General features: G+C 36.4%; 1 protein-coding gene across 1 annotated transcript in view; it reads left to right on the forward strand.

Annotated features, from left to right (window-relative positions):
- LNPEP (leucyl and cystinyl aminopeptidase) overlaps positions 1-25,542 on the forward strand; it is a 136,155-nt gene that overhangs the window by 70,531 nt on the left and 40,082 nt on the right. Inside the window, exons 7-10 of the mRNA XM_069085156.1 lie at positions 8,054-8,167; positions 13,751-13,882; positions 22,501-22,632; positions 23,223-23,386. Coding sequence (XP_068941257.1) covers positions 8,054-8,167; positions 13,751-13,882; positions 22,501-22,632; positions 23,223-23,386 — 542 coding nt within the window. The remainder of the gene's footprint in view (positions 1-8,053; positions 8,168-13,750; positions 13,883-22,500; positions 22,633-23,222; positions 23,387-25,542) is intronic.

Below are 25,542 nucleotides of genomic sequence, written 5' to 3' on the forward strand. Positions count from 1 at the left end.
AAGGATATGAACAAACATTTCCCAAAAGAATTGCAAAGTATAATCACATGAAAGAAGGATCCAGATCACTAATAAAAAGAGAAATGTATGTCAAACAACCCTGAGGTTTTACCTTACACCCTGTACAGAGATGGTAAGAGTCAGTATTTGAAAGGTTGTGGAATAAAGGAGAAGCTCATCAGTTGGGGAATGGCAGAACAAATTGTGACAGAGCAATGTAATAGAATATTACTGTGCTGTAAGAAATGATGTGTGTGAGGAATACAGTGAAGCATGTAAAGATCTCTATGAACTGATGTATAGTGAAGTAATAAGCAGAGCCAAGAAAACAATATACACAATAACTACAACAATGTAAAGAGAAAGAACAACCATACACCAATGTAACAAAATTAGAAAGATCAAACATGACTTGAATGAAGAGATATGAGAATATACCTCCAACTCAGCCTTTCATGGAGGTAGGAGATCCATAGGTGTTATATATTGTATATGTTTTCAAACTTTTTCAATGTACATGTACTGATTATTTTTCCTCTTAAAAAATACTTTGTTTTATGGAATGGTTCTTTGGGGAAGGGTGGGAGAAGAATACCAGGGATAACTATAATGACATAAGAAACAGAAGGGAACAGAGGGAACTAATAGTCACATCTTTTTAAATTGTATATAAATTTTAACTTGATAAACAATTTTAACAACACTGTTCAGTCACTGTTTAGTGACTGCAAATGGACATACTACTAGAGGAAATAAATCATATCAATCTTGACATATTTTAGAAAGACAAAGAGAGTAATAAAAATAGGAGACTTTAATGTTCCTCTGTCAGAGTTGGACAAATCTATTTTTTTTTCCTTTTTGGAGGGCAGTTGGGGTTAAATAACTTGCCCAAGGTTACACGGCTATTTTTTTTGTGTGGATGTTAAGTGTCTGACGCTGGAACCGAACTCCGGTCCTCCTGACTCCGGGGCCAGCGCTTTACTCACAGCGCCACCTAGCTGCCCCAGATAAATCTAATGGAAAGATCAACAAAAGGGAAAATGCAGAATTGAACAAATTGCTGGAGAAATTAAAGCTAAAAAGACTTATAGCACCTTTTGAATGGAATTACTAAGGAATTATAAAATTGATAAACCTTTAGCCAACTTGATTTAAAGAAATAGGGCAAGTAATCAGATAAATAACAAATGAACAAGGTAAGATCACAACAAAACCAGAATAAAATAAAATGTTAGCAAAACCTACAGTTAAATACTAACAATATTGAGAACACTTAAAATAATAAGGTTGTCCTAAGAAAATGTAAGATATTTGAAATAATAGATCACCAAATAAAGAGTTTAAATAATCCAGTCTCAGAAAAAGAAATCAAACTAGCTGTTAAAATCCTATTCTTGATGGATTTACAGGAAAATACTGTCAGTCTTTTAAATAACAATACCAATATTATACAAATTATTCTCAAAAACTAAGAAAGCAGGACTCACTTAACTTCTCTTTATTCAACAAATATAGTCTAGTACCCAAACCAGAAAAGGATAAAGTAATGAAAGAAATCTAAGAAACAACTAATAATTATTTGTGATAATTATGATAACTATAGACCAATAGAATTTTTAAGCATTATCCTGTCAGATATTCTCACTATAAATGAAATTAATAAAGAGAGAATTTGTTGCTAAATGTTGGGATTATAAATTAAGATTAGAAAGAGACTTTAGAGACCAATGAACCCAACCATCTCATTTTACAGATGAAGAAATAGGTCAAGTGAGATTATTGACTTTCCCAGAATCAAATAACAAATAAGCATTTGAGGAGAGATTTGAACTCAGAATTTCCTGACTCCAAACTCAGAGCTTTATTCATTGAACTACTTGGCTACTTTTGGATACTTTACAGTTTGGGGTTTTTTTTCTGGGTTGGTTTATTTTTTTGAAGAAGAATTGTCAGAATTGATTTTAGCATGCAATGAAAAGCATCAAGAAACAACATAGAATCTTAGGTGAACATTTCATGGGATATTTGGTCATTTTTGTATTGCAGTTAATGAAAAGTATTTGTAAAAAAGACCACTATAAAAAATAATTACAGTGTATGTACCCACTGCAGTTAATGATAAGTATTTGTAAAAAGGCCACTATAAAAAATAATTACAATGGATGTATCCACATCTACTGCAGAGGATAAAGAAGTAGAGAAATTCTGTAAAAAAAAAAAAAAACTCAATGAGACTTCCCAAATTAAGATGATATACATTGATACTTGATGACTTTGACTATAAGAAAAAGTGAGGAGAAAGAGGTATATTGGAATATAGGAAGCAGGAATAAGGAGTGACAGAAGCCAGACACTTGTAGACTACACAGATGCCTGAAGTTATATGTCAAGAATCTTTCCTTTGGGAAAAGAATTGGTAGGTCTTGGACATGGAAAATGAAACTGATTATATTTTAATAGAGAGGAAATTACTCATTACTTCTGTGGGAGTCATTCCATAATCAACTGTCCATCTAATCAGACTTTTTAAGACAAAGATTAAAGCTGTATGACAAGGTACATCACTTAACTTAATCTTGACTGTTAGGAAATTACTAGCAATGGATGAAAGAATGGATACAAATGGCAACTATAATAATTTTATAAAGATATTCAACTCAGATAAATGAATTTACATAATGAAACTTAAGAAAATCAAAGAAGTTAGGTGATATTTTACTTGTTTGCTGTGGGGAGAAATGGTACATAAAGGAAACACCAGTTTAGAATATAAATTGGTTTGTAAAATTTTTTAGAAAAGATTGATGGAAAATCACCTACAGTATTTCCTCATAAAACAGAGTAGCCGTGGACAGTAAAAAATAGTTTAAAAGATAACTTGGCAAGATTTCACTAAGAAAAGTCATCCTAAGTCCAGGCAAGTGTGAAAATGGAAGAAAGACAGCAAGTAGAAGAAAAGCTGCAAAGATTTTTTTTTAACTGATTGAATTATTTTCAACATAAAGTATCGTAAAGCTGTCACACTTAGATTCTAACATTACAGCTCTGGTTTTGCTTGTAGAGGAGATAGGCCACTAAAAAGAGCAAGGATGAGAAAAGCAGCTAAATTGAGATTGGTGTTACATAGGGCAGTGGATCAGTGGATAGAGTGCCAGGCCTGGAGTCACAAAGACTCATCTTTCTAAGTTCAAATCCAGCCTCAGACAGCTGTGTGACACAGGGTAAGTAACTTTTAATCCTGTTTGCCTTTTGTTTTCTCATCCATAAAACTCACTGGAGAAGGAAATGGCAAACCACTCCAGTATCTTTGCCAAGAAAACCCCAAGTGAGGTCATGACGAGTCAGACACAACTTAAAAACAACTGAAGACCACTGCCACATAGAGGAGATCCAAGATGGAGGTGACATATTTGTGAGGTTGTTAAGGGAGGGGAAGTTACCAAAATTCTCTTTTTAATAGCAAATATATGTGTCCAGGGAAACATAACTACATAATTACCTATATCTTTCCCATCTCTACAGTATTTTTATTAGAATTTTGCCATATTCATCAAGAACATTCTTGATAGGGTGATTAGTAGGTAATATGTAGGCATTCACAAGTGATATTCCATAGTAGATCACAGCTTCAGCATGAAATAATTATCTAAAAGATAAAGAAGGTAACAAGACCTCACCAGGTTTATTGTTTGGTTTTCAGAAGAACCAAATGCTTCCTTTGAGGTTTTCCACCAAGGTGTCTCCCATCCCTACATTAAAGTCTTCAGGAATCTTTGGAAGATAGTTTTAAGTCCTTGTCACATGAGAATTATTTGAGGGAACTCTGCTTGTTTAGTGTGGACAAGAGAAGACTCAGGAGGATGTGATAGCTGTCTTCAAGTATTTGAAAGATTGTCTTGTGGAGAAGGGATTAAACTTGTTCTTTTTCGCCCCTGGGGACAAGACCAGGAGGAGCTGCAAAGAGACAGATTTGGGTTCAGTGTCCAAAAAACCTTCTAAATAATTAGCGCTGTCCAGAAATGGAAAGAGCTACCTTGAGAGGTGATGTATTCTCCCTCCTTGGAATCCATTAGAATAATGCTAGATGATTACCTATCAGATATATTATAGTGAGCCTTCCATTTTTTTGTATGGGTTGAACCAGAGGGCCATTGAGGTTTTTTCTAATTTTTAAATTTTATAATACATAAATATAGAAACCTTCTATGATTACCAGTATCAGGTATGGCATAAAACAGGAACACATGCAGAATTCAAGTTGAAGAGGGATTCCCTATGGATGATGAGATTTTCCAGTTATTTCTCCTATTTTCAGAAAATGTTTTCCTGGATCCTTTAAGCCCTAGAACACCGTTGAGTCTTCAGGAAGAGATCTGGAACCATTAAGAAAAAAAAGTTTGACTTAATTTGAAGATTCCCAAACTTTCACGGTGTCCTTAGAGACTGTAATTTTTTCATGGAGCCAGTAGACCAAAAGAAATACCCAATAGTTGTTTATTAAGTATTTAGGTCCAAACAACTTAATGCATATTTATATCCTGATAACTTAGTAGGCCTTTAAAAAATAATACTAATAAATTGGGGGGAAATTTTCATTTCATTCTTAAATAACCACAATTACTAATGGAATGTGTGTCCCTGTTAAGTACTCTTTGTAACTCTCAAGCCTTGGTATCACATTGGACATTGTCACCCTCTTATCCTATTTTGCATTGATTTTTGCACCATGCTTTTTTATTACAGCAGTCACTGAAAATGCAACTAAACAAAGATGACATTGTAAATAAGGGAGTTTGAAAAGTTACTGGTGTACCTTAAGTACAGCTAAACTAAAACCTATCTCAGACACTGACAGATGTCTTTGAAAGAAATGTAGTATGAACTAATGTTGAAATTTAACTACTTTGAGCAAGTAGTTTGCACAATGTCCAACAGATGTTGATTATCTCTGTGTTTACTTCAAATTTTAAATATCCCATGGTGCCTCTGGCAAGTTTTCTGTGACCCAGGGTGCTACAACACACATTTTGGAGGCCAGGGGCCTAACCATTCACACAGGAAAAGCCAAGGAGTATATAAATAATGTGTATTGCTCAGATTATATGTAGTTAGATGGACACCCTATACATAGTTTGTCAGAGAGAGAGAGGGAGAAGGAAAAATGTATATACACACATGTAGCATGCACATTTACTGTCTCGGGCAAACAATAAAAATTTCTGAGTTAGGTTGGAAATTAAGCGGGAAGAGTGGGCTGGATCACTGTTAGGGTATTTTGTAAAACTCCTTTAATGATCCCAGAAACAAAGACCCAATCTTTCTAATACCAGTGCCCATATACCACATACCACCAGTGATGGTATATGACTAAAGAGCATGAAATTCTACACTTTATGAAAAATTAAAAATAGGCATCACATAAGGGTAATGAACAAGTACATTGTGGGCATGTGCAGGTTGCCATTTATAACATTTACAGATCTTTGAAGAAGAATAGGACTAGATGAATTCACCAAGGAGAATGTATGAGTGAAAAATAAGATGGCCTGGAACAGAGCAAGATCAAGGGATAACAGTTGAAAAAACTATATATATTCCAGTGGTCTCTTCATGATGTCTGGAGAAATTGAGGAAAACTCTTGGCTTGTTGGGTTAACTTTTCCTGAGACAAACTTACCAGAGGGGTGGCTAGGTGGTGCAATGAATAGAGTACTCACACCCTGGAGTCCGGAGGACCTGAGTTCAAATCCAGCCTCAGACACTTAGCACTTACTAGCTGTGGGACCTTGGGCAAGTCACTTAACCCCAATTGCCCTGCCTTCCTCCCTCCAAAAAGGAAAAAAAAAAGACAGACTTATTAGAGAAAAGGGCCAGGGTCATATGGGATGGTCCGAATGAATGGGTTTCCATTTGAATTGTTGGGAGGAACACCAAGATTGATGCAATTACAGATCTATTTGAGTCTACTTTGTATTTACCTGTGGTCAAGTTGTAGCCTTGTTTTAGAATGTAAGGACTGTTTAATTACTTAACAGTGCTTTACACATAGTAAGCTCTTAATAAATGTAACAGTCACAGAAATTTAGAATTAGAAGGTCCTTCAGAAGCCATCTAGTTCAACCTGTACCTGCACAAAAATCCACATTATAACATATTGAATAAATGATGCCTTTGTTCATGTTCCCCAGGTCTAATTTCCTATACCTCAAATCCCTTGTTGCAGTGTTGGGGCAGCCTTAGAGAAGGCACTAATTATGTCATATACTAAACCTTGATACCACTGGTATAAGAAACCCCTAGAAATGCTTCATTGACCTCTGTACTTCTATGGGAAACAGTTTGAAAACCCTTGTAGATATTTGTATTTACAATCTTTAGTTGGTGGTAGATTTGCTTGCTCATTAAGAGAGTCTCTTTGGCCTATATCACTCTTTCTGATGCCTCAGTAAATATTTTCTATAATTATTTTCCCTCCTTCCCTCTCACCTCATGAGAAAAATACATGGAGAAGACTAAAGAGTTTTTAAATTTGGCCTTTTATATATGTGGCATTTTGGGGGGAGTAATATTGATTTTGAATCTTACAAACTATCTGTAATTCAGGCAACTTAGAAAAAACCTGAAGACTTAGGTTCTTTTTTTCCCCACAAGAGTAAAGATGGAAAAATCTCTAATCTAAGCAATCAGTATGAATGCTAATTGGTCCATTTAGTTCAGTTCGCCAAACCGGTTCACTGGTTGCACAACATATTCACTGGTATGCACAATTGCATGATATACAGTAGTGCTGAAGGAGACACAAAGGCTATATATATGACATAGTGCCTGCTCTCATGGAAGGACTTTACAGTCTTAAGGGAAATGGAAGATGGTATACTTACAAATAAACTCTAGTACATAAGATTTAGGGCAGGATCATTTAGGCTGACCACCTCAGCTACAGAAGAGAAATGATTTGCCTGAGGTTATACAGATGGATAACAAGTAGGGAGAAAGGAATTCAAATTCGGGCTCTCTGACTATCATCCTAATATTTTTGCTATCATATCATGCTGTTAAATATGTTAGAGATATTTATCCATTCATCTCTAGCTGGAAAGTCACTGGCCTATCAGAAGTGAAGCAATGAAAAAGTATTACCAAATTTATTCAGTTTATAAAACATGATAAGGAAATAAGGAGGATTTTTAGAGTTGTAAAAAAAATCACAAATTTAAGATGAAATATAAGATACTTTTCTTCATGTAGTATAAAACAGGCAGAAAATCATTCATTTCTTTTTTCCCAGTCCGTGGTTTTCACATGTGGAATGTTTTCTTCCATTTTAAAAGTAAATTTAGATCACTTCAGTAATTCTCTTAAGGTTTATTTTGGATGTAATTCATTTTGCTTGTATTTCAGTGAATTTGAGCTCAGAATCCTGTCGTTATATTTTATAATAATAATCATAGCTAGCAGTTATATAATGCCTATCACATGTCACATTCTGTGCCAAATGCTTTGTAAATATTATCTCATTTGATCCTTGCATCAACCCTGGGAGGTAGGTGCTATTATTCCCATTTTAGGGATCAAGAAATGTTTATTTTTAATGATTTATTATAAAATTAATATTAAGCATAATTTCAACAAATTAAACTTGCTTTGCCACTATTACATTTACATAATAATAATTTTAGTGCTTAAAATGTCATCATTATTTACTCCCTCTAAGTCTCTACCACTTTTCTTTATTCAGTTTCACTTATTTTTCTCTCCCACCTTACCTATTGATATTTTTTCTATAATATTTTTTTTGTTTTTGCTTTTTTGGAGGGGGGAAGGCAGGCAGTTGGGGTTAAGTGACTTGCCCAAGGTCACAGGGCTAGTTTATTTCTTTTTTTAAAAAAATCAGAATGTAGTCTCTCCACCTCTACTATTCTTTCCCTGTAATAAATAATCTAATTAGATGTCAGAAATATTACTCTTGTTTCGAATTCTTAGAAATTTTCTGAGAACACATATATTTTGCCAATCAATTCTTTGTTTGTGCTCTTGTTTTTCCTCTTAGTGGTTTGGCAACCTGGTAACTATGCAGTGGTGGAATGATCTTTGGCTAAATGAAGGATTTGCTACTTTCATGGAGTATTTTTCCTTGAGCAGAACTTTCGAACAGTTATCAAGTGTAAGTACTACTCTTCTGGGCTTAATAGATATTTTATGTTAAATTTGTTGTGTCTATCATATGCCCAAATCATTTGGGGAACTCAAATAGTTTTTGATAGTTGTTTGTTGCTGACAGATTATATGTCTTTAGGTTCAAGTTCAAAATGGTAATTTTTGATTTTGTGTGTCAGTTTCATTTTTTGTAGAAATAAACTCTAGTGCTAGCATGGATATATAATAGAATGTGGTAATGGTATATTCATGTATGTTATGCATTTTAGAGTTTTGTCATGGGTATACAGCAGTAAATAGCTTTACAGCTTTTTCCAACATTTTTTGCTGTTTGTGACCCAGGACAAATTGTTTCACCTCTTCAGGCTTTAGTTTCCTCACCTAAAACTGAGGGGTTTAAAGTGATTTCAGCAGTTTTTTCCAAGTCTAAAACCTATCATTCAGTTCCTCCAATTGAGTAATTTGGTTAAATAAAATTTTAAAGGCCTTTTATTTTTTAAAGATAATTGTGAAAGAGACAGTGTGTGTATGTATATATGCATGCATGTGTGTGTATATATGACAGAGAAAGAAAAAAACTAAGATAATACAAGAGATATTAAACATAAAATATGATGTGCCTATTATCATAGTGGGTATATGTACAGTTCAAATCCAGCCTCAGACACTTACTGGCTGTGTGACCCTGGGTAAGCCACTTAACCCCTATTTGCCTCAGTTCTTCTGTAAAATGGAGACACACTGGAGAAGGAAAGAGAAAATGACTTTGCCAAAAAAAATAACCCTTGGACAATATCCATAGGGTCGTGCAGAGTTGGACACAATTGAAGAACAACAAAAATTATATACCCAGTAGTAGGTAGGTATGTACGGTGTTCTGGCTAAGTGATTGATCCCACTATGTATAAACCACATGTCGCAGCTTAGTGTCCCCTCTTAGGTCACATTTTGAAAAAACATTGTTCAATTGTATCAGGATGAAATATATTTAATTTTTATGTGGCTCACCTTTATAATCTTATCTCACAAGGCTTTCTAAGGATTATTGACTAGGATACTATGAAAATATACTCCAAAGAAAGCTTGGGACTCTGAAGTGTTAACTCCTATTCAGTCAGACCCCACAGTTTAAGACTATTTTGAATGGTGGAAAAAACTGCTTCTTAAATACAATAATTTGCTTTATTTGAAACTGTAATGCCTTATTTTAGTAAAGGAGCATATGCAGTATACATATTTTTAAAAAGTACTTAATGCTTGCTTTTAGGGGAGAGCTACTTATTTCACATAGAATACTTCTGTTTTGAGGAGGTTTTTTTCACCTCTTTAAATCCTTATAACAAGGACCTTTGAAATATGTCTCTGTATCATTTTTTACAATATAGTTATATTTGAAGATTAAATTTAAGAACCAGTTTGCTGAACTGCATGTTATATTTTAAACCATGCTGATTTTTTTTTAAGCCTATGCAAGTAGAATATTCAAGTTTGGTATTCTGTTCTAGTTTTAAGTCCTTTCTGCATTCTCTCCTGGTCCCCAGCTCTCACTGAGATGGAAACTCTTTACAACCTGAACCTCCAAAGTACCTTTGCAAGGTTTTGGCCCATGAAGGCATGATATTCGGTTTTACCAGCAAGAAGCTGTTTGCCCTCTTTCCTTGCTTGGTGATCTATTCTGGTTTCTCTCTTGGAGCCAGATTCTATACAGTTCAGCCTTTGGACCCAAGTGTGGGCTTCAGAGACTGTCTTATTTATCTGTTTTATCTTTCATGGTACCTAGCAGTACTACTAGACGGTAGCTATGAGAGGGAAGTGTTCAAGAAATGTTTGTTGAATTACAGAACAGAACCTCCACAATTCTGAACAGAAGCTACTGAATATATATTTTGGGTGACCCCCACTCCCCTATTGTTCCTTTTATGTTTTTGAATCCAAAAATGTATAGGACCCTTTGCAGATACAAATGTGAACAAATTAATAACATATTACATCTCTCCAGTTTTTCTCAGCAGCTAAATAAATGAAATTCAGGGGAAATACCTTGTGGAAATGTAGCTGAGAAGCTTAGATATCGAGAGCCCATTTTCAAACTGGAAGTTTGAGGAGAGACAGATTAGGTTTTTTTTGCAGGCTATAGGCAGAAGGTCGGATTTCAAAAGATTATTCTGGCAATAGTATAAAAGATGGATTCGAGTGCAGAGAGAATAGAAACAAGAAGACTGGAGAAGGGAAGATATGGCAATAGGCAAGTGGTAATAAAGACTTCTATTAGGCTAGTGACTAAAAAGAGGAGGCTAGGTGCTGTTGAAATAGAATTATTAGGACTAGCCAGCTCCTGTTCTCATTCTGGGGGACTTCAGCATAAGTGTTGATATTCTCTTTACTTTTCTCACCTCCCAGTTCCTCAGCTTACTCCATGTTATGACCTTCAGTCCTTCAACCCCTCAGTTCTCTCCCAGGCCATCACCCCTGTTCTACCTATACTCTCCTCCTTTCTGAATCTTGACTCTTTGGTAAACCAGTTCAACTCTATACTCTGCTTGGGCTTCTTGGCCCCTTAGCATATCATTGATCATACTCTGCCAAGAATCAGTCTTAGATCACTCCCACAATCTTCTGCCTTTGCTTCTGCCAACACGCTGCTGAAAAGAGGTGGAGAAAATCCCACAATTTTGCTTGGGTCCAAATTCATATTATATAATCTCAACTGGGCCCTTACTACCGCTAGATAATCCTTTGGCACCTCCCTAAAAAACACACTATCTCATTCACCACATTGGCTCTTCTCATTTTTATCCTTCCTCAAACGTCCTGTAGTTTCCCTGTCTCCCACCCTCTTAGCTGAGAACCTTGCCTCATATTTTATTTGAAAAACAACAACAAAGATCTTTGAGGCCATAAACTCCCTCTTCTCTCCTTTTTCTCATCTCCTGTTATTTAGATGCCTTCTACCACTACTTTTTCCTCCTTTACCCCTGTTTCACATGATAAGGTGGCCCTTCCTCCTACCATGACCAATACCTCTACCTGCACAAGCAATCTCATTCCATTAAACCTTCTCCAACAGGTTTCCCCCTCTGTCGTCCCTGCTCTGTCATTTACTTTCAGTCTCTCCCTGTCTATAGGCTGTTTCCCTGCTGTGTATAAACATGCCAATGTCTCCTCTGTTCTCAGAAAAAAAAATTCCTCTTTCCTCTTTAACTATCATCCATATCTCTCCTGCCTTTTGTAGCTAAATCTCTTGAGAAGACCATCTACAACAGACATCTTCACTTATTTTCTCATTCTCTTATCTCCCTACAGTCTGCCTTCTGGCCCCATCATTCAGTGAAACTGCTTTCTCCAATGCAACCAGGGATCTCTTAAGTTGCCATATCTAATGGCCTTTTCTTAATGCTTCTCCTTTGTGACTTCTCTGCAGCCTTCGTCACTTTCACTTCAGTTCTTGTCCTTAATACTTTCCTTCCTCTAGGTTTTCTAGACATGCTCTCTCCTGATTCTCTTCTCACCTGTCTACCACTCCTTCTCAGTCCCCTTTGCCAGATCTTCATCCATTCTATGCCCATTAACCACGGGTGTCCCACAGGGCTCTATCCTGGATTGCTTAATTTGGGGGTAAGGAAGTCATTGACTTTTGAAAAAGCAGTTTCATTAGAATAGTAAGGCAGAATCAGGATTGCAAGGGGTTATTAAAAGGAAGGATAGTAAGGAAGTAGGAGCCTTGGGTTTAAACTTTTCCCAAGAAGTTAAGCAGTAAAGTGGAAGAGAAAATGGAGAAGGGACAGCATTTGTACACAGACTTAGACAGCCAAGATAAGGTATTTTAGGATTAAGAAATGTCTGTGCATGTTTCTAAGAGGTGGGAATAAACTAGTGGAGAGGGAAATGTCCTAGATGGGGGAGAGGGGAGGACTGCTGGAGCTAGGCTCTGGAAGAGGTAGGGGAAATAGGAGCATAGACCACAGGCACAAAGAAAGGATTTGGTAGGATGGGACGGTAGGTAGATCAGGGCCTCTTCAGAGATCTGAGTGAGTCCAGAGTGTGAGGTGATGCTGGGAAATTTTGAGGGGATAGGGGAAGAGAACTGAGGGAATTCACTTTATGTGATTTCACTGTCTTCAGGGAAGGGGGAGGGGTTGGGGCAAGGAAAGAGAAGAACAAATTGAATAGATGCTGTGGAGAGTGGGAGAGGCAGATCAGGTAGAGCTGAAAGATTATCAGACGGTACCCAGGGTTCTGGTGAAGTGACATGCTGCAGATTTGTGGTGGGTGAGAGTGTGATTTCATGATCGTCTCCAGTGATTCTCACCAGCCTGAAGCTAAAGTAAAGAAGTTGATGTAAGCTTTCCAGGAATGAATGAATTTGTAAGTCAGGCATGAGGAAAGGTTGGATGTGAGAAGAAATTCCAAGGCAAAAGCTCAAGAAACTTGATAGGGAATGCCTGTGTTCTCAAAGCTGGGTATAAAGGCGAGTGAAGTCTAAGTGGGATAGACAAACCAGGAGAATAAGAGCAGATTACAGGAAGGGAGGCCATAATAAGAGTGGAGAGTTATATTAGAGAGATGTTGGAAAAGCAAGAGTTGTCATTCAGGACTAGAATTTCAGAGTCTAGATCATGGAGGAGCAATTCTGAGAGATGGTGAATTCCAAGATGTGCCCAGGAATTTTGTAACCATCTTGTTAGAGGTGTTGAAAGCATGACTTTTCAAGTGCCTGAGGATGTTGACAAAAGGATGAGTAGAAAGGAAAATCATCAACCAGCTATAGAAGTCATGGAAGAGTAACCTGGGAGCCAGTAGGTGACAACAATGATTGGGAAAGAGTTCCACCAGTCAAGTTCTTTATAAAGTGTTTTTTATTCTATTCATTTATATGATGTGAACTTTCTAGCTGATATGGCTAAATGGACTTTTCAGAATTTGATCTTTTTTCCATGTCTGCTTTTATTTCTACTTTTCTGATTTCATTTTTTATTTTTCATTTTTATTTCTCTTAACATTACTATTTTTCATTTTTATTTCTTTTTGCCCGGGTTCAAATCTTGACCCTACCATTACCTGTATGATTAGGAACAAGTTACTTTCTCTAGGTCTCATGACGTTTGAACTTAATGATATTTAAGAGCCCTTTTAACTTTAAGTTTATGGTCCTATGATTCTATTTCATTTCAGTATAGACAGATGTTTTTGTTCATTGGAAAAGCAGGAAGAAGAAGTCAAAAGTTTTGGGAACATAATAGACTGAGGCAGATAAAATGTTCCTGTAATTGTCATGTTTCTGTAAGAAACATTTGTGCCCTGAACTACATTTGGTTCACAGGAGAATTTTACCTACAAAAAGTAGTCATAATATTAAAAAAGGAGAGAGAGAGATTAGAGTAGATAGGTAGATAAAGCAAGTCAATATGACCATTTTCATCAGCAGAGAGAATTACTTTTTCAGGTGAATCAGGAAAAAAGAGAAAAGCTCAAACATCTGCCATTTCCATCATGAACTAAACCTAAATTTGAAAATGTCTTTGACTATATATACTTAACTCTTCTGTGATTTCTTATAATTTATTATTATTAGTCTTTTGTTCTTTTCTAGTATGAGAATTTCTTGAGTGCTCGTTTTAAGACCATGAAGAAGGATTCTCTGAATTCATCTCATCCAACCTCATCTTCTGTTCAGTCTTCAGAGCAAATTGAAGAAATGTTTGATTCGCTTTCATATTTTAAGGTATTGGTCTAGTAAAAACTGTTCAGAGTTGAGTTCTAACTAATTTTGTGTTTGCAAGCAAGTTACTACATTTTAGAAATTAAGCAAACTATATATGTGTTCAATTGTTTTAAGAATATATTTATTAGTTCAGCTCTTCACTGCTCTCTATACTCAACCTCCCTGTCCTTTGACTGATCATTACTTGCCAAGTCCATTCCCTGAATTATTCCTACAGTCTTCCCTTTGTGTTCCTAATCACATACTGCAGAACAGTACTAGAGGAAGTCACATGACCATGTTAACTGGGTGCCCTACAAACTTGTATTCTAACCTCATCTTCTTAACTCTTTTACTTCCTTCCCCAATTGATAAATGGTCAAAGAATATGAATAGGTGGTTTTTAGAAGAAATCAAAGATATCTATAGACATGTGGGAAAAATCCTCTAAATCACTATGTATCAGAGAAATACAAATTAAAATAACTGAGGCAGCACCCCACACTTACCAGATTGGTTAATATGACAGAAAAGGGAAATGACAAATGTTAGAGGGAATGTGGAAAAATTTAGACACTAATATACTGTTGGCGGAGTTGTGGACTGATCTTTGGAGAGCAATTTCAGATATGCCCAAAGGGCTATAAAATTGTGTGTACCCTTTGACCCAGTAATACCACTTCTAGATCTATATCCCAAAGAGTCCATAAAAAAGGAGAAAGGACCTATATGTACAAAAATATTTGTAGCAGATCTTTTTGTGGTGGCCAAGAATTGGAAATTGAGGGGAAGCCTATCAATTGGGGAATTTCTGAACAAGTTGTAGCATCTGATTGTGAAGGAATACTATAGTGCTCTAAGAAGTGATGAGCAGGATACTTTCAGAAAAACCCGGAAAGACTTATGTGAACTGATGCAAAGAGAAGTGAGCAGAACCAGGAGAACATTGTACATAGTAACAGCAATATTGTATCACTGACTTAGCTATTCTGATCAATGCAATGATCCAAGACAGTTCTGAAAGACTTATGATGAAAAAAACAATACTATTTGCCTCCAGAGAAAGAACTGATGGCATCTGAGTGCAGATCAAAGCATACTTTTTAAACTTTTTTTTTTGGTATGTGTTTTCTTTTGCAGCATCATTAATATAGAAATATGTTTTACATGGAAAAATGTAATCTCTTCCTCCCAGAGAAATATTCTTAATATCAAAGAATTTTTTAAAATGGAAAAAAGAGAAAAGAATCAGCAAAATCAGTATATCAGAAAAACCCTAATTAGGCAGTGTTATATACCATGAGACCCCCTCACCTCTGTAAAGGAGTGGAGGGAGTCACATGTGTTTTTTAGCTTTATTTTTTTTTCAATTAAAGAACTTGAAGAGATTAGATAAGAACCAGAGCATCTATATACAAATTCAAAATGACTTCATGACTGATTAGAAATTGGAAATGAGAGTGAAGGAAGAGCCAAGATTTTGTTCCTGGATGACTGGAAAAAAATGATGGCACTATTAACAGAATTAGCAAAGTCAGGAGTGGTTTTCTGGGTTAGATTTTCTTTAAAAGGATTTTAATTTTTGTTCTGAATATCCGACAAACATCAAACCCATTCCATTCAGCTCTTTTTAAAATGTATATAATAAATTCAGACACATTACAAAACTGCCCTGCTTTTATTTGTCTCTCTCTGAACGTCTGTGAATTTTTTGAAAATGTTTCATTGATTTTTTGGGAGGGAGACTCACTATCACTGGCCTCCTCCCCTTTTACTATCCTCTCTTCCCCACCAATAAAGCCCTATCTTGTAATACATAAGCATAATCAAGCAAAATATGGCCATGCCTGAAGGTCTGTGTCTCATTCTGTCTCTTACTGGTTTCTTCCTGCTGCCAAAGTCACAACTTCCCACCTTCCTTCATCAGTGGAGCTCCTTCTAAACACTTTTAAACACTTTGTCAATGAAGCTCCTTCTAAACTATCTTCATACTCATTATTAAGTGATTAGCAAACTCTTGCACTTTCTTACCTTCCCCACTGTTCCTACTGATACTGAATCCCAAACTACTGAAGAAGAGATGACAGCCATCACCTCATCTTAGGCCTTCCTTCCTGTACCTGCTATACCTTATCTCATACCTAGGGCAGCTAGGTGGCTCAGTGAATAGAGTGCTGGACCTGGTGTTGGGAAAACTCATCTTCTCGAGCCTCAGACACGTAAGAGCTGTGTGACCATGGGCAAGTCACTTAACCCTGTTTGCCTCAGTTTCCTCATCTGTAAAATGAGCTGGAGAAGGAAATGGCAAATCACTCTAGTATCTTTGCTAAGAAACCCCAAATGGATCACAAAGAGTCAGACACAACTGAACAGTTTAATACCTGCTGACTCAGTGGTCCAAGCGTGAGAATCACAATATTCCTTGCCCCTTGTTGCCATTTCCAGGTTTTTCTCTCTCCTGCCGTTACTTAGTAACTGTTCCTCCTTGGGGTTCTCTCTCTTCAGATTCATTACCCAGTCCATATCCTGGTGGCTATTATTTGTGGACCCTATAGGACACTCTCACAACTTTCTCAGTGAGTTCAAAGCCAGATTCAGAGTATTTTTCTCCATCTCAAGTCTTACCTTCATACCAGAGATTTCAACATATAACTTAGTGTTCCCTTAAATATCCTAACTTCATAGTTCCTCAGTCTGCTCAACTCACATGACCTATTCCTTCATTCCATATCAACTACAGGCAAAGGGTTGGTCATAGCATCACCCATAAGTAATCTACTTCCATGACTGATCTCTTTGGGATAAAGATCCAGAAGTCGGTCAAAGGGTATGCACAATTTTATAGCCCTTTGGGCATATTCCAAATTGCTCTCTAGAGTGGTCAGATCAGTTCACAACTCCACCATCAGTGTATTGGTGTATCTTTCATTCTCTCCAGGCCCTAGTATTATGTCAGATCATCATCCTGGCCCTTACTACATTCTCCTTTCTTATATTTAGGGACCTAGTTCAATGCTTAGCTCTCTTCAGACCTTGTGCTCCCATATCCTGTTGCTACTGACTCCTTGACAGACCCCAGCTCCAGATTATTTCCACCACTCACCTCTGCACACTTACAAGTGCTGCTGAGTGAGACTAGAGCAAGTCCTGAAATCAAGTTGACAGAATCCACCAGAAATTTAGGTTATCTAACTTCAACTTGGTCCCCTTTTTTGCAAGGCAGCCCTTTTACTCTTACCTAATCGATTTATTATCTCACTCTCCCCAGTGCCTATTTCAAGCTTTCTCTTCTCATTTCTCTCACCTGCACTCCTTCCCTGCCCCTAACCCCACCCCCAACAGAAGCCTTTGTTTCATATTCTATTGAAAACATCAAGGCTGTCCCTTAAGAACTCCCTCTTTTCTCCCCTCCTGATCTCATACCTCCAAGACATCATCTCCCATTTCCTCCTTAATGCTAGGCTCTGGTGAAGAGGTGATCCTTCCAAGGCCAGCCTTGTGTACCCTTCTTCCTACCCGTCCCTGCCTTCTTGAGCAGATTACTCCTACTATGAAACTTCCCTCTCTCTTATCTCTACTGGTTATTCACCTTCTTCCTACTAATGATTTCAAGTCTCCCTCATCTTTAAAATGATTTCCAATATTCTTCTAGCCGCTCTAACTGCCTTCTTATAACCTCTTACTTTTCCCAGCTAAACTTTTTGAATAACCATCTATATTTGGTCTCTCACTTTCCCCTTTTCTCATTCTCTTCATTATCCCTTGCAGAAAGATTCCAACTTTATCACTCAGTTGAAATTGTTCCCTCCAGAAGTATCAGTGATCTCTTCCTCCAGATTTAATGGCTGCCCCCCACTCTTCATCTTCCTTGACTTCTGCTTCATTTAACACTGTTGACTACTCTTCAAGGATGCTCTTTCCTCTCTTAGTTTTTAGGAAACTTCTCTCCTCTGGTTCTCTTTCTGTACCTCCATCCACTCTTTCTCAGTCTCCTTTTGCTGATCCATCATCTTTGTCACACCCACTAACTGTAAGCATACCCAAAGACTGGTCCATCTTCTCATTTCTCTTTATACTCTCAGTGATGTCATCAGCCCATGTGCATTCAGTCTCTTTTTCGTTGATGACTCTAAATCTTATATCAAGTCCTGTTCTCTGTCCTCACCTCCAGCCCTTTATCACCAACTTCCTTTGGAAATTTCAAACTATGTATCACAAGAGACTTGTCAAACTCAGCATGTCCAAAACAGAATTAATTATTTTTCCACTCAAACCCACACTTTTCCTGAATTTTCCTATTTCTGTAGAAGGCACCATCATTCTCTCAGTTACCTCCTATTTCACAACCTTGGTGTTATGCTCAACTCCTTACACTAACCACAAATAGTTAATCTGTTTCTAAGTCTTGTCATTTCTACCTTCACAGTACCTGTTATACACACAATAGGGAAAATAAATGGGATGGTTGTTAGAAGGAGCAGACAATAAACAAAGATGTTTTTGAAATAGAGGAGACCTATGCCTGTTTGAAAATAGAGGCACAAAAGCCAATGAAGAGGTAGAAATTAGAGACTGGAGACTCTGAACATAAGAGGGAATAATTTAAGGAGTAAGGTAAGGAAGGGTCTTGGAGCTGGTGGTGGGGGTGATGTGGTCCAGTGTAAAAATGAAAGAATTTGTCTTGTCACCACTCCGAATGGAAGAGGAAGAAAGAGTAAATGTAGATCAAGATATATTTAGAGACAGAAGGGAGGAAAAAACGAGGAATTTAATACATTTGAAAACTTGGGGTGTGAGGCAAATGTGTACTTTATCACAGTAGATTAAAAAGTGAGAGCATTTTCCCAAATTGAAAACAAAAAAGCAAAAAGAGAGTGAAGAAGCTTTTTAAGAGTTGCTTCTGGGAATGTGAGACAGTTAACTACATACAGATGATTGATAGGGTTCTGGGTAGTGGTGAGGACCTAGTTGGTTTTTTAAAAATTCATTTTAAATTTAAATATAAAACTAGAAGGAAAAAAAAGACCGTTTCCATGTACACCGCAGAACATAAAGAGAGGATGCAACATAAAACTACATATTTCTATTTCATACTGTTTACTTAAAAAATAACAACTGTAATTAATAAATACTACACATTGTTTTCAAAGCTACCCAGCTTTTCTGTGCTTCTGGTTTTTTTTTTGTTTTCTGCTGTCCACTTTGTTTTTCTCTCTCCCTCCCCATCCTACCCTACAGAAGGCTACAACTGAACATAATACATACATACATATGTATACATATACATATACATATACACACACATATATATACACACACACACTCACATACATATATGTAAAACCATATCGTACATACTTCTAAGTATAAATTCTTTCTTTGGAGGTGGATAGCATCTTCCTTCATAGGTCCAAATGTTTCTATGTTTTTAAAAATCAACCAGATCATCATTTCTTATAGTGCAGTGGTATTCCATCATGATTATATACCACAGCTAATTTAGCCATTCCCCAGTTGAAGGGTATCCATCACTTTAGTCAATCTAATAAGTATAAGATGGTATCTTGAAGTTATATTAATTTGCATTTCTCTCATCAGTAATGATTTAGAACATTTTTTCATATGACTATATAATTTTGATTACTTCATCAAAAAGCTTGTCTCTGCATATCCTTTGATCATTTATTAATTGGGGAAATGACTCATGTTCTTAGAAATTTGACAGTTCTTTATATATTTGAGAAATGGGATCTTTATCTAAGAGACAGTCTGTGAAATTTTTTCCCCAGTTTTCTGCTTTCCTTCTAATTTTGGGTATATTGGTTTTATTTATACAAGAATTTATCAATTTAATATAATCAAAAGGATCAATTTTGCACCTCACAGGGCACTTTATCTCGTTTATTCATGAATTGTTTGCCTGCTCATGATTCTAATAAGTAATATGTTCCATGTTCTTCTAATTATCTTATGCTATACCCCTTTATATCTAGATCATGTGTCCATTTTGACCTTATCTTGGTATATGCTTTAAGGCATTGGTGCAGGGCAAATTTCTGCCCAAACTGCTTTCCAGCTTTCCCAACAATTTTTACCAAATGAGTTCTTATCCCTAAAGCTTAAATTTTTACATTTGTCAGACACAAGTTTACTATAGTCCTTTACTACTGTGTATTGTATGTCTACTCTGTTCCACTGATCTAGCCCTCTGTTTCTTAGTACCAGATAGTTTTGGTATTTATTGCTTTATTATGTAGTTTGAGTCTGGTACTACCTAACCTCCTTCCTTTACATTTTTTCTCCATTAGTTTCTTTAAAATTCTTTGTTCTTTATTCTTCCAAATGAATTTTGTTACTATTTTTTCTTTAACTGGGATGGCATTGAATAAATAGATTAGTTAGATAAAATGGTTGTTTTTCTTATGCCTTGCCTGCCCACAAAGAATGAATCTGACTTTATTTGTATAAAGAGTGTTTTATAATTATGTTGATGAGGACCTAATTTAAATTGGCATGAATTGACTGTGGCTTTAAAAAAAAAACTTTGAGTTTCATTTTTAAAAATTGAGTAAACCTAGGTTATACTAAATCTGTTTTCTGTCAGAGTTCTGTGGAGATCTTACATTTGATATTGGTATGTTTCCCCTAATACAATAATTGCTATAATTTTGTAAAGCACTTAATGACCCTGCTTAAAAAGAGACTTGATACCAGATTATGTTACTTGTTAGGAGAGAGAATGAGCATTTGTCATTTTAGATGTGGATAAGCTACATAAGTCTAACCTTTGCCCCAAGTGGTTCTATAGCTACGAAGTCTTTGTTTCTATAATTTATCTTCTCCTTCCATCTTCAATGATAGTTCGATTTTCCCATCCTTTATTAAAGTGAAACATATGGTCCCTGGGATGTTTGGCTCCAGCCCTTATGGGGAACTGAAATAGAAATGGAGCCAATGTGTGCTTTCCATGGACTTAGAGAAAAGTGGGATGCTGGATTATTAACCAGTATTGTTTGAATGAGGAAAACAAATGCCAATGTGGGAAAATGTTCTTTAGAACATACTCTGCCCTTTTTTCACTGTAGTGATAAGATTGTGATGAAACAAAACAAATATACATCTCTACATTTGTAGAAAATAAAATATGTATGTAATGATCACAGAAATTGGATAGTGAGGCCTTTCACCTTATCACACATATTAAAGCTGTTTCATATTATGAATTTTGAAACCATAAATTAGTTTTTATGAGGTACCATCCTGGAAACTTATGTTCCAGTTTTTTAAAAATTTAACTGAAATGATAAAATTGAAGGTTTCTATTATGAATACTTAGTTAATGTTTAAGTGTAACAAGTCTTACAGTATCATAAAGATAGTTAAATATTAAACAAAAGGCAATGTCATTTTTAGGCAAGAAAATGTTTTATTTAAGATTTTAATCATTTAATTTTCTGAGTTATCAGATTAAATTTTTTAGTAGGATCATTTATTGTGTAATGAGTATCTAGATGTACTTTTAAATGTCTTTATTTTCTTCTTGGTCTAATTATACTACTTAGGTATAGACTATAGACTGCTTAAATAGGCAAAATGTTATCAGAAGGGATATTGGCTTTCCTATTGTGTTATGAAGGGTGAAATCCACATATACCAGAAAATTATTTAGAAAATCAGGCATGAAAATTTAGTGGGTCTACTTAATTTACATATTACCATTGGGTGTATATGCCATCTTTTATATAGTAAGCATAAGCCGAAAGATGTACTCAAGACTACTTTGAGGTTCTCTTCTGATAACATATGCTGTATCTTTTATGAAGTACAACCGAATTCAAGGGGGGGAAATGACAAAATGAGTTTCTAGTTCTTCCACTGGTGCTCTTTTCTTTTTAAAATATCGATAAGAACTTTATTGGACTGGGGGGGGGGGGCGGTTTGGAGTGGGGAATGGATCTCTTTATCTTGCCCAAACAGTCACTTATAGGTCCAGTCTCAATTTTCTCACTCTACCTTTCTAACCTGTGTGATTTTCACCTTTCTTATCCTGATGGCCCTCCATTCCTAGGGGCATATGATATTGGTCTGGACTTAGTGTGGTTAGCTGATAGCCCTACTTCTTGTAGATTGGAACTCCCAAACCCAAGCCATCTACCAGCCTCAGCCTTCCCGGTAGCAAAGACTTCAGGCTTGCACAACTAGGTCTGCTAATGGATGTCATTACAGTTAGAAAAAAAATGCTTTTGGGAGAAGAGGAGATGATAGAAAACTTCTTTTTGAAACTTTAAATAATTTTCAAGGCAATTTTAATTTCATAAAATAATTACTGAATTTAAATGAGTGCATGCAGCAAAGTTAGGAATATAGGAACTCATTTTTTTATTTTGCCATTAGGGAGTCTATTAATACTAATCTCTGCACTAGAATATAATATGTGAAACTTTCACTGTCTATATATCACTTCTATGTTTTGAGTGACATGCCCTGACCCATATTATTGAAATGTGAATAAATGCAAGAATAAAATCAAGCTTCTACAGTTTGGAGGAAGAAAAAACTGTTCAGTACACTTACATCCTGAACCAAATCTGTAGGCTCTTCTTTCTGTCTATTCACTTATTTTATTTTATTTTTTAAAGGGAGCATCTCTTTTGTTAATGCTGAAAAGTTTTCTGACAGAAGGGGTGTTTCAGCATTGCATCATTCTTTATTTACACAATTACAGTTACGGATCTATTCAAAGTGATGACCTTTGGAATAGTTTTAATGAGGTAAGTGTTCTGGAGACTTTTATTCTAGGTATTTCATTTAACTGAAAGTAGTGAGAAGTTGGGAAAAGCTCTCCATTCCAGATGCTAACTTAGTTAGCATATAAGTGTAAACCAAAAATCTCCCAAAATGATGAGAATAGTTAAATTACTACTTTTTTGAGGCGGGGGGGGTGAGTAGGAAGAAGCACATACTTCCAAGGTATAAAAATGTGTTTATTTCATAAAAAATGTGTCATATTTTATCTCTTTTATCTTGTATGTTAGTTTTCTGTATGTGATATACACACACACATACATACATAAACATATATATATATATATATATATACACACATCACCCTTCTAAACTAGATTATCATTTAATTCCTCTGACTTTTTCTTCATTATATCTGACAAAGTACTTCAGTTGATTAACATCCTAATGGTTTAGCTCTACAAATTTATTCTACTGGCTTTTCATTAAGACTGAGCCAAAGGTGGTCTTTATCTGATGTCCTCAGGCAGAGAGGAAGGTTGACAAATTAAGTCATGATAAATTTTATTTGGCAAAGTTGTATTTTCTCCCGAATGAAATTGTTTTTATTTTACAGATCACAAAAGAAACTCTAGATGTAAAAACAATGATGAAAACTTGGACCCTGCAGCCAGGATTTCCTTTAGTGACTGTTCAAAGAAAAGGAAAGCAAATTTTAGTACAGCAAGAGAGATTCTTTCTAAACACTACAAATTCTGGAATTCATCCTTTGGATTCAAGGTTATTTGCATTATATTTTCATATTTTGATTTCATCATAGGGTTTTCTTCATGTTTACTCAGTGGAGACCTAACCCCACAGTGGTACAGTAGAAAGTGAACTGATTTTGAGTACCTGAGTTGGCATTCTGCCCTTCTCATGTGCTGCCTCTGTGTTCTAGAGACTTACCTTGCGTACCCAGGGTGGCTGTTAGCATAGGTTCTTAGATCTGGTTTTTTAAAAGAAAGCAACTCAAAATGGGTTAACAGTCTTACTTTAATCAATCAAACATCAGAGAATACACACAGAAGTTAGAAGCAGGCAGAGAGACAGATCAGCAGACAGGGCTTCCCACTGTCTGACCATTACATCCATAACTAGTCACCAGAGAGAGAAGCACCAACATTTGGGTTTTCAAAGCTGGGGAGGTGAGAGGGGGCGGCGCTCAATGGCTGCACAGTGTCTTATCTGGCCAAATCACACAACTCTTCCCAAAGTGAGCTCCAAAGCAGAACCTCACATCAGGGTATATATAGCCTTCTCCTGGGTCAGAAACTGTCACAACCCTCATGAGGCATTGCCCAGTCACATAGTAACAAGGTGTAGCCATTCCTGAAAAACAAGCCTCCCTCTACAGGCTCCAGGTGAGCACATTTAGCCTATTAGGGGGCAGAGCATATTCTCAAATCAAGGAAGGTTCTCAGAGTCACTTAAGCCTATCAAAGGGCCAGGGGACAGGGAAGATCTTCAGATTCTCATTCCAATAACAACCTCTCTGGTCTTCAGTTTCCTCATCTATAAAATTAAGGCATTGGACTAGGTGGCATTTTCCAGTTTTATATCTAATGATTTTTTTTCCCCAGAAAGCATTCATAGTAAATAAACGTATTGCATAGATAGATAGTAGTAGAGAACAGAAGATATAATGGAGTATTTTACTAATTATTCTTGATAGAGGTCACTGGGGCTACAGTAAAGAATTACAGACAATTCTCCCTTTATATATATTTGCATTATGCAGATTTGACTTTATGTAAACAATTATTTACAGAGAGCATTCTAAGAAAGCTGGGATGTTAACTTTACTGTATAGTACTGTGCCCTTTCTCTTTGTTCCTGTCACTTAGTGTTCCCAGCTCCACCCCTCCCACACAAAATTAAAAAAATAAAACTTTAAAAAAGACACCCTCCAAATGAAAACAGAAGAATGGATTTTCATGGCTTGAGACCTCCAGCACTTTTTTGTCCCACTCTGTGAACACACCTGTGTATCCGGCCCCATGTGCTGTCTTTTGCCCATCTGTGTATCTGTCCTCAGCCCCCATGTGTCACATACCATCTCCTGTTTGTGTCCATGTCTAGCCCTCAGATATCTGTCTCCCATGTGTTCTTCCTCTTGGTTCCAGCCAGGACCCCCCGTGGCTGGCGCCATCCCTGGTCTTTCTCCTCCTGCTCTCACTTCTCTGTCCCTGGTTCACACATGTCCTTGAACTGTGTGCCAGTTCTCTCCCTCCCTGGGCATGGCCCCCTGCCTGCCTGACTCCCTCCCTTCCTTCCCCAGGTCCTCTAACAAATTCACATTACATAAAAGTCACTTTAAGTATAGGTCTGTGGAACTGTCTATTTCACACAAAGCAAGAGCTGTCTGCAGTTGGTTTTGGACCTAGGGATAAAGTCACATGTATTTCTAGACAAAGATACATTGGGTTCCTCTTTCCCAACTTCTGTTCATGGCAGATTTTGATTAGTTTATGTAATTTTTACTGCCATGAATCTTAATTTCTTAAAACCTATAAACTTTAAAAACTGATTTTTTTTCCTCGATTCCTACTTCTTTCTCTCTGCACCCCAAATGCTCCACTTCCCCCTACCCCTCTTCCTTTTTCACCCATTTCCACACAAAGAGAACCTCCAAGCCTAGGATGTAGAGGGGAAACGATTTTGTGAGAGAGAATTGGATATTCTTGTACCCTAAAATAGTTTTGAGTTGGGAAACCACTGGTATAGATAATTTGTCTATATGAGTCTCAAGTATGAGAATATACTTTCTTTTTTCCCTTAAAAATAGAATTTTTAAGATTTTAGCTACATATTAGAAAAGGGGGGAAGGCCATGTGGAAGAAGAAGTTTTTTGTATTCAGGTTTTTAATTCATCAAAATACACTTCTGTTTGATTT

The sequence above is a fragment of the Petaurus breviceps genome, unplaced genomic scaffold, assembly GCF_028583685.1.
Source record: "Petaurus breviceps papuanus isolate PSGF00001 unplaced genomic scaffold, PetGlider_PUasm1.0 175, whole genome shotgun sequence".
In the NCBI taxonomy this organism is placed as follows: domain Eukaryota; kingdom Metazoa; phylum Chordata; class Mammalia; order Diprotodontia; family Petauridae; genus Petaurus; species Petaurus breviceps.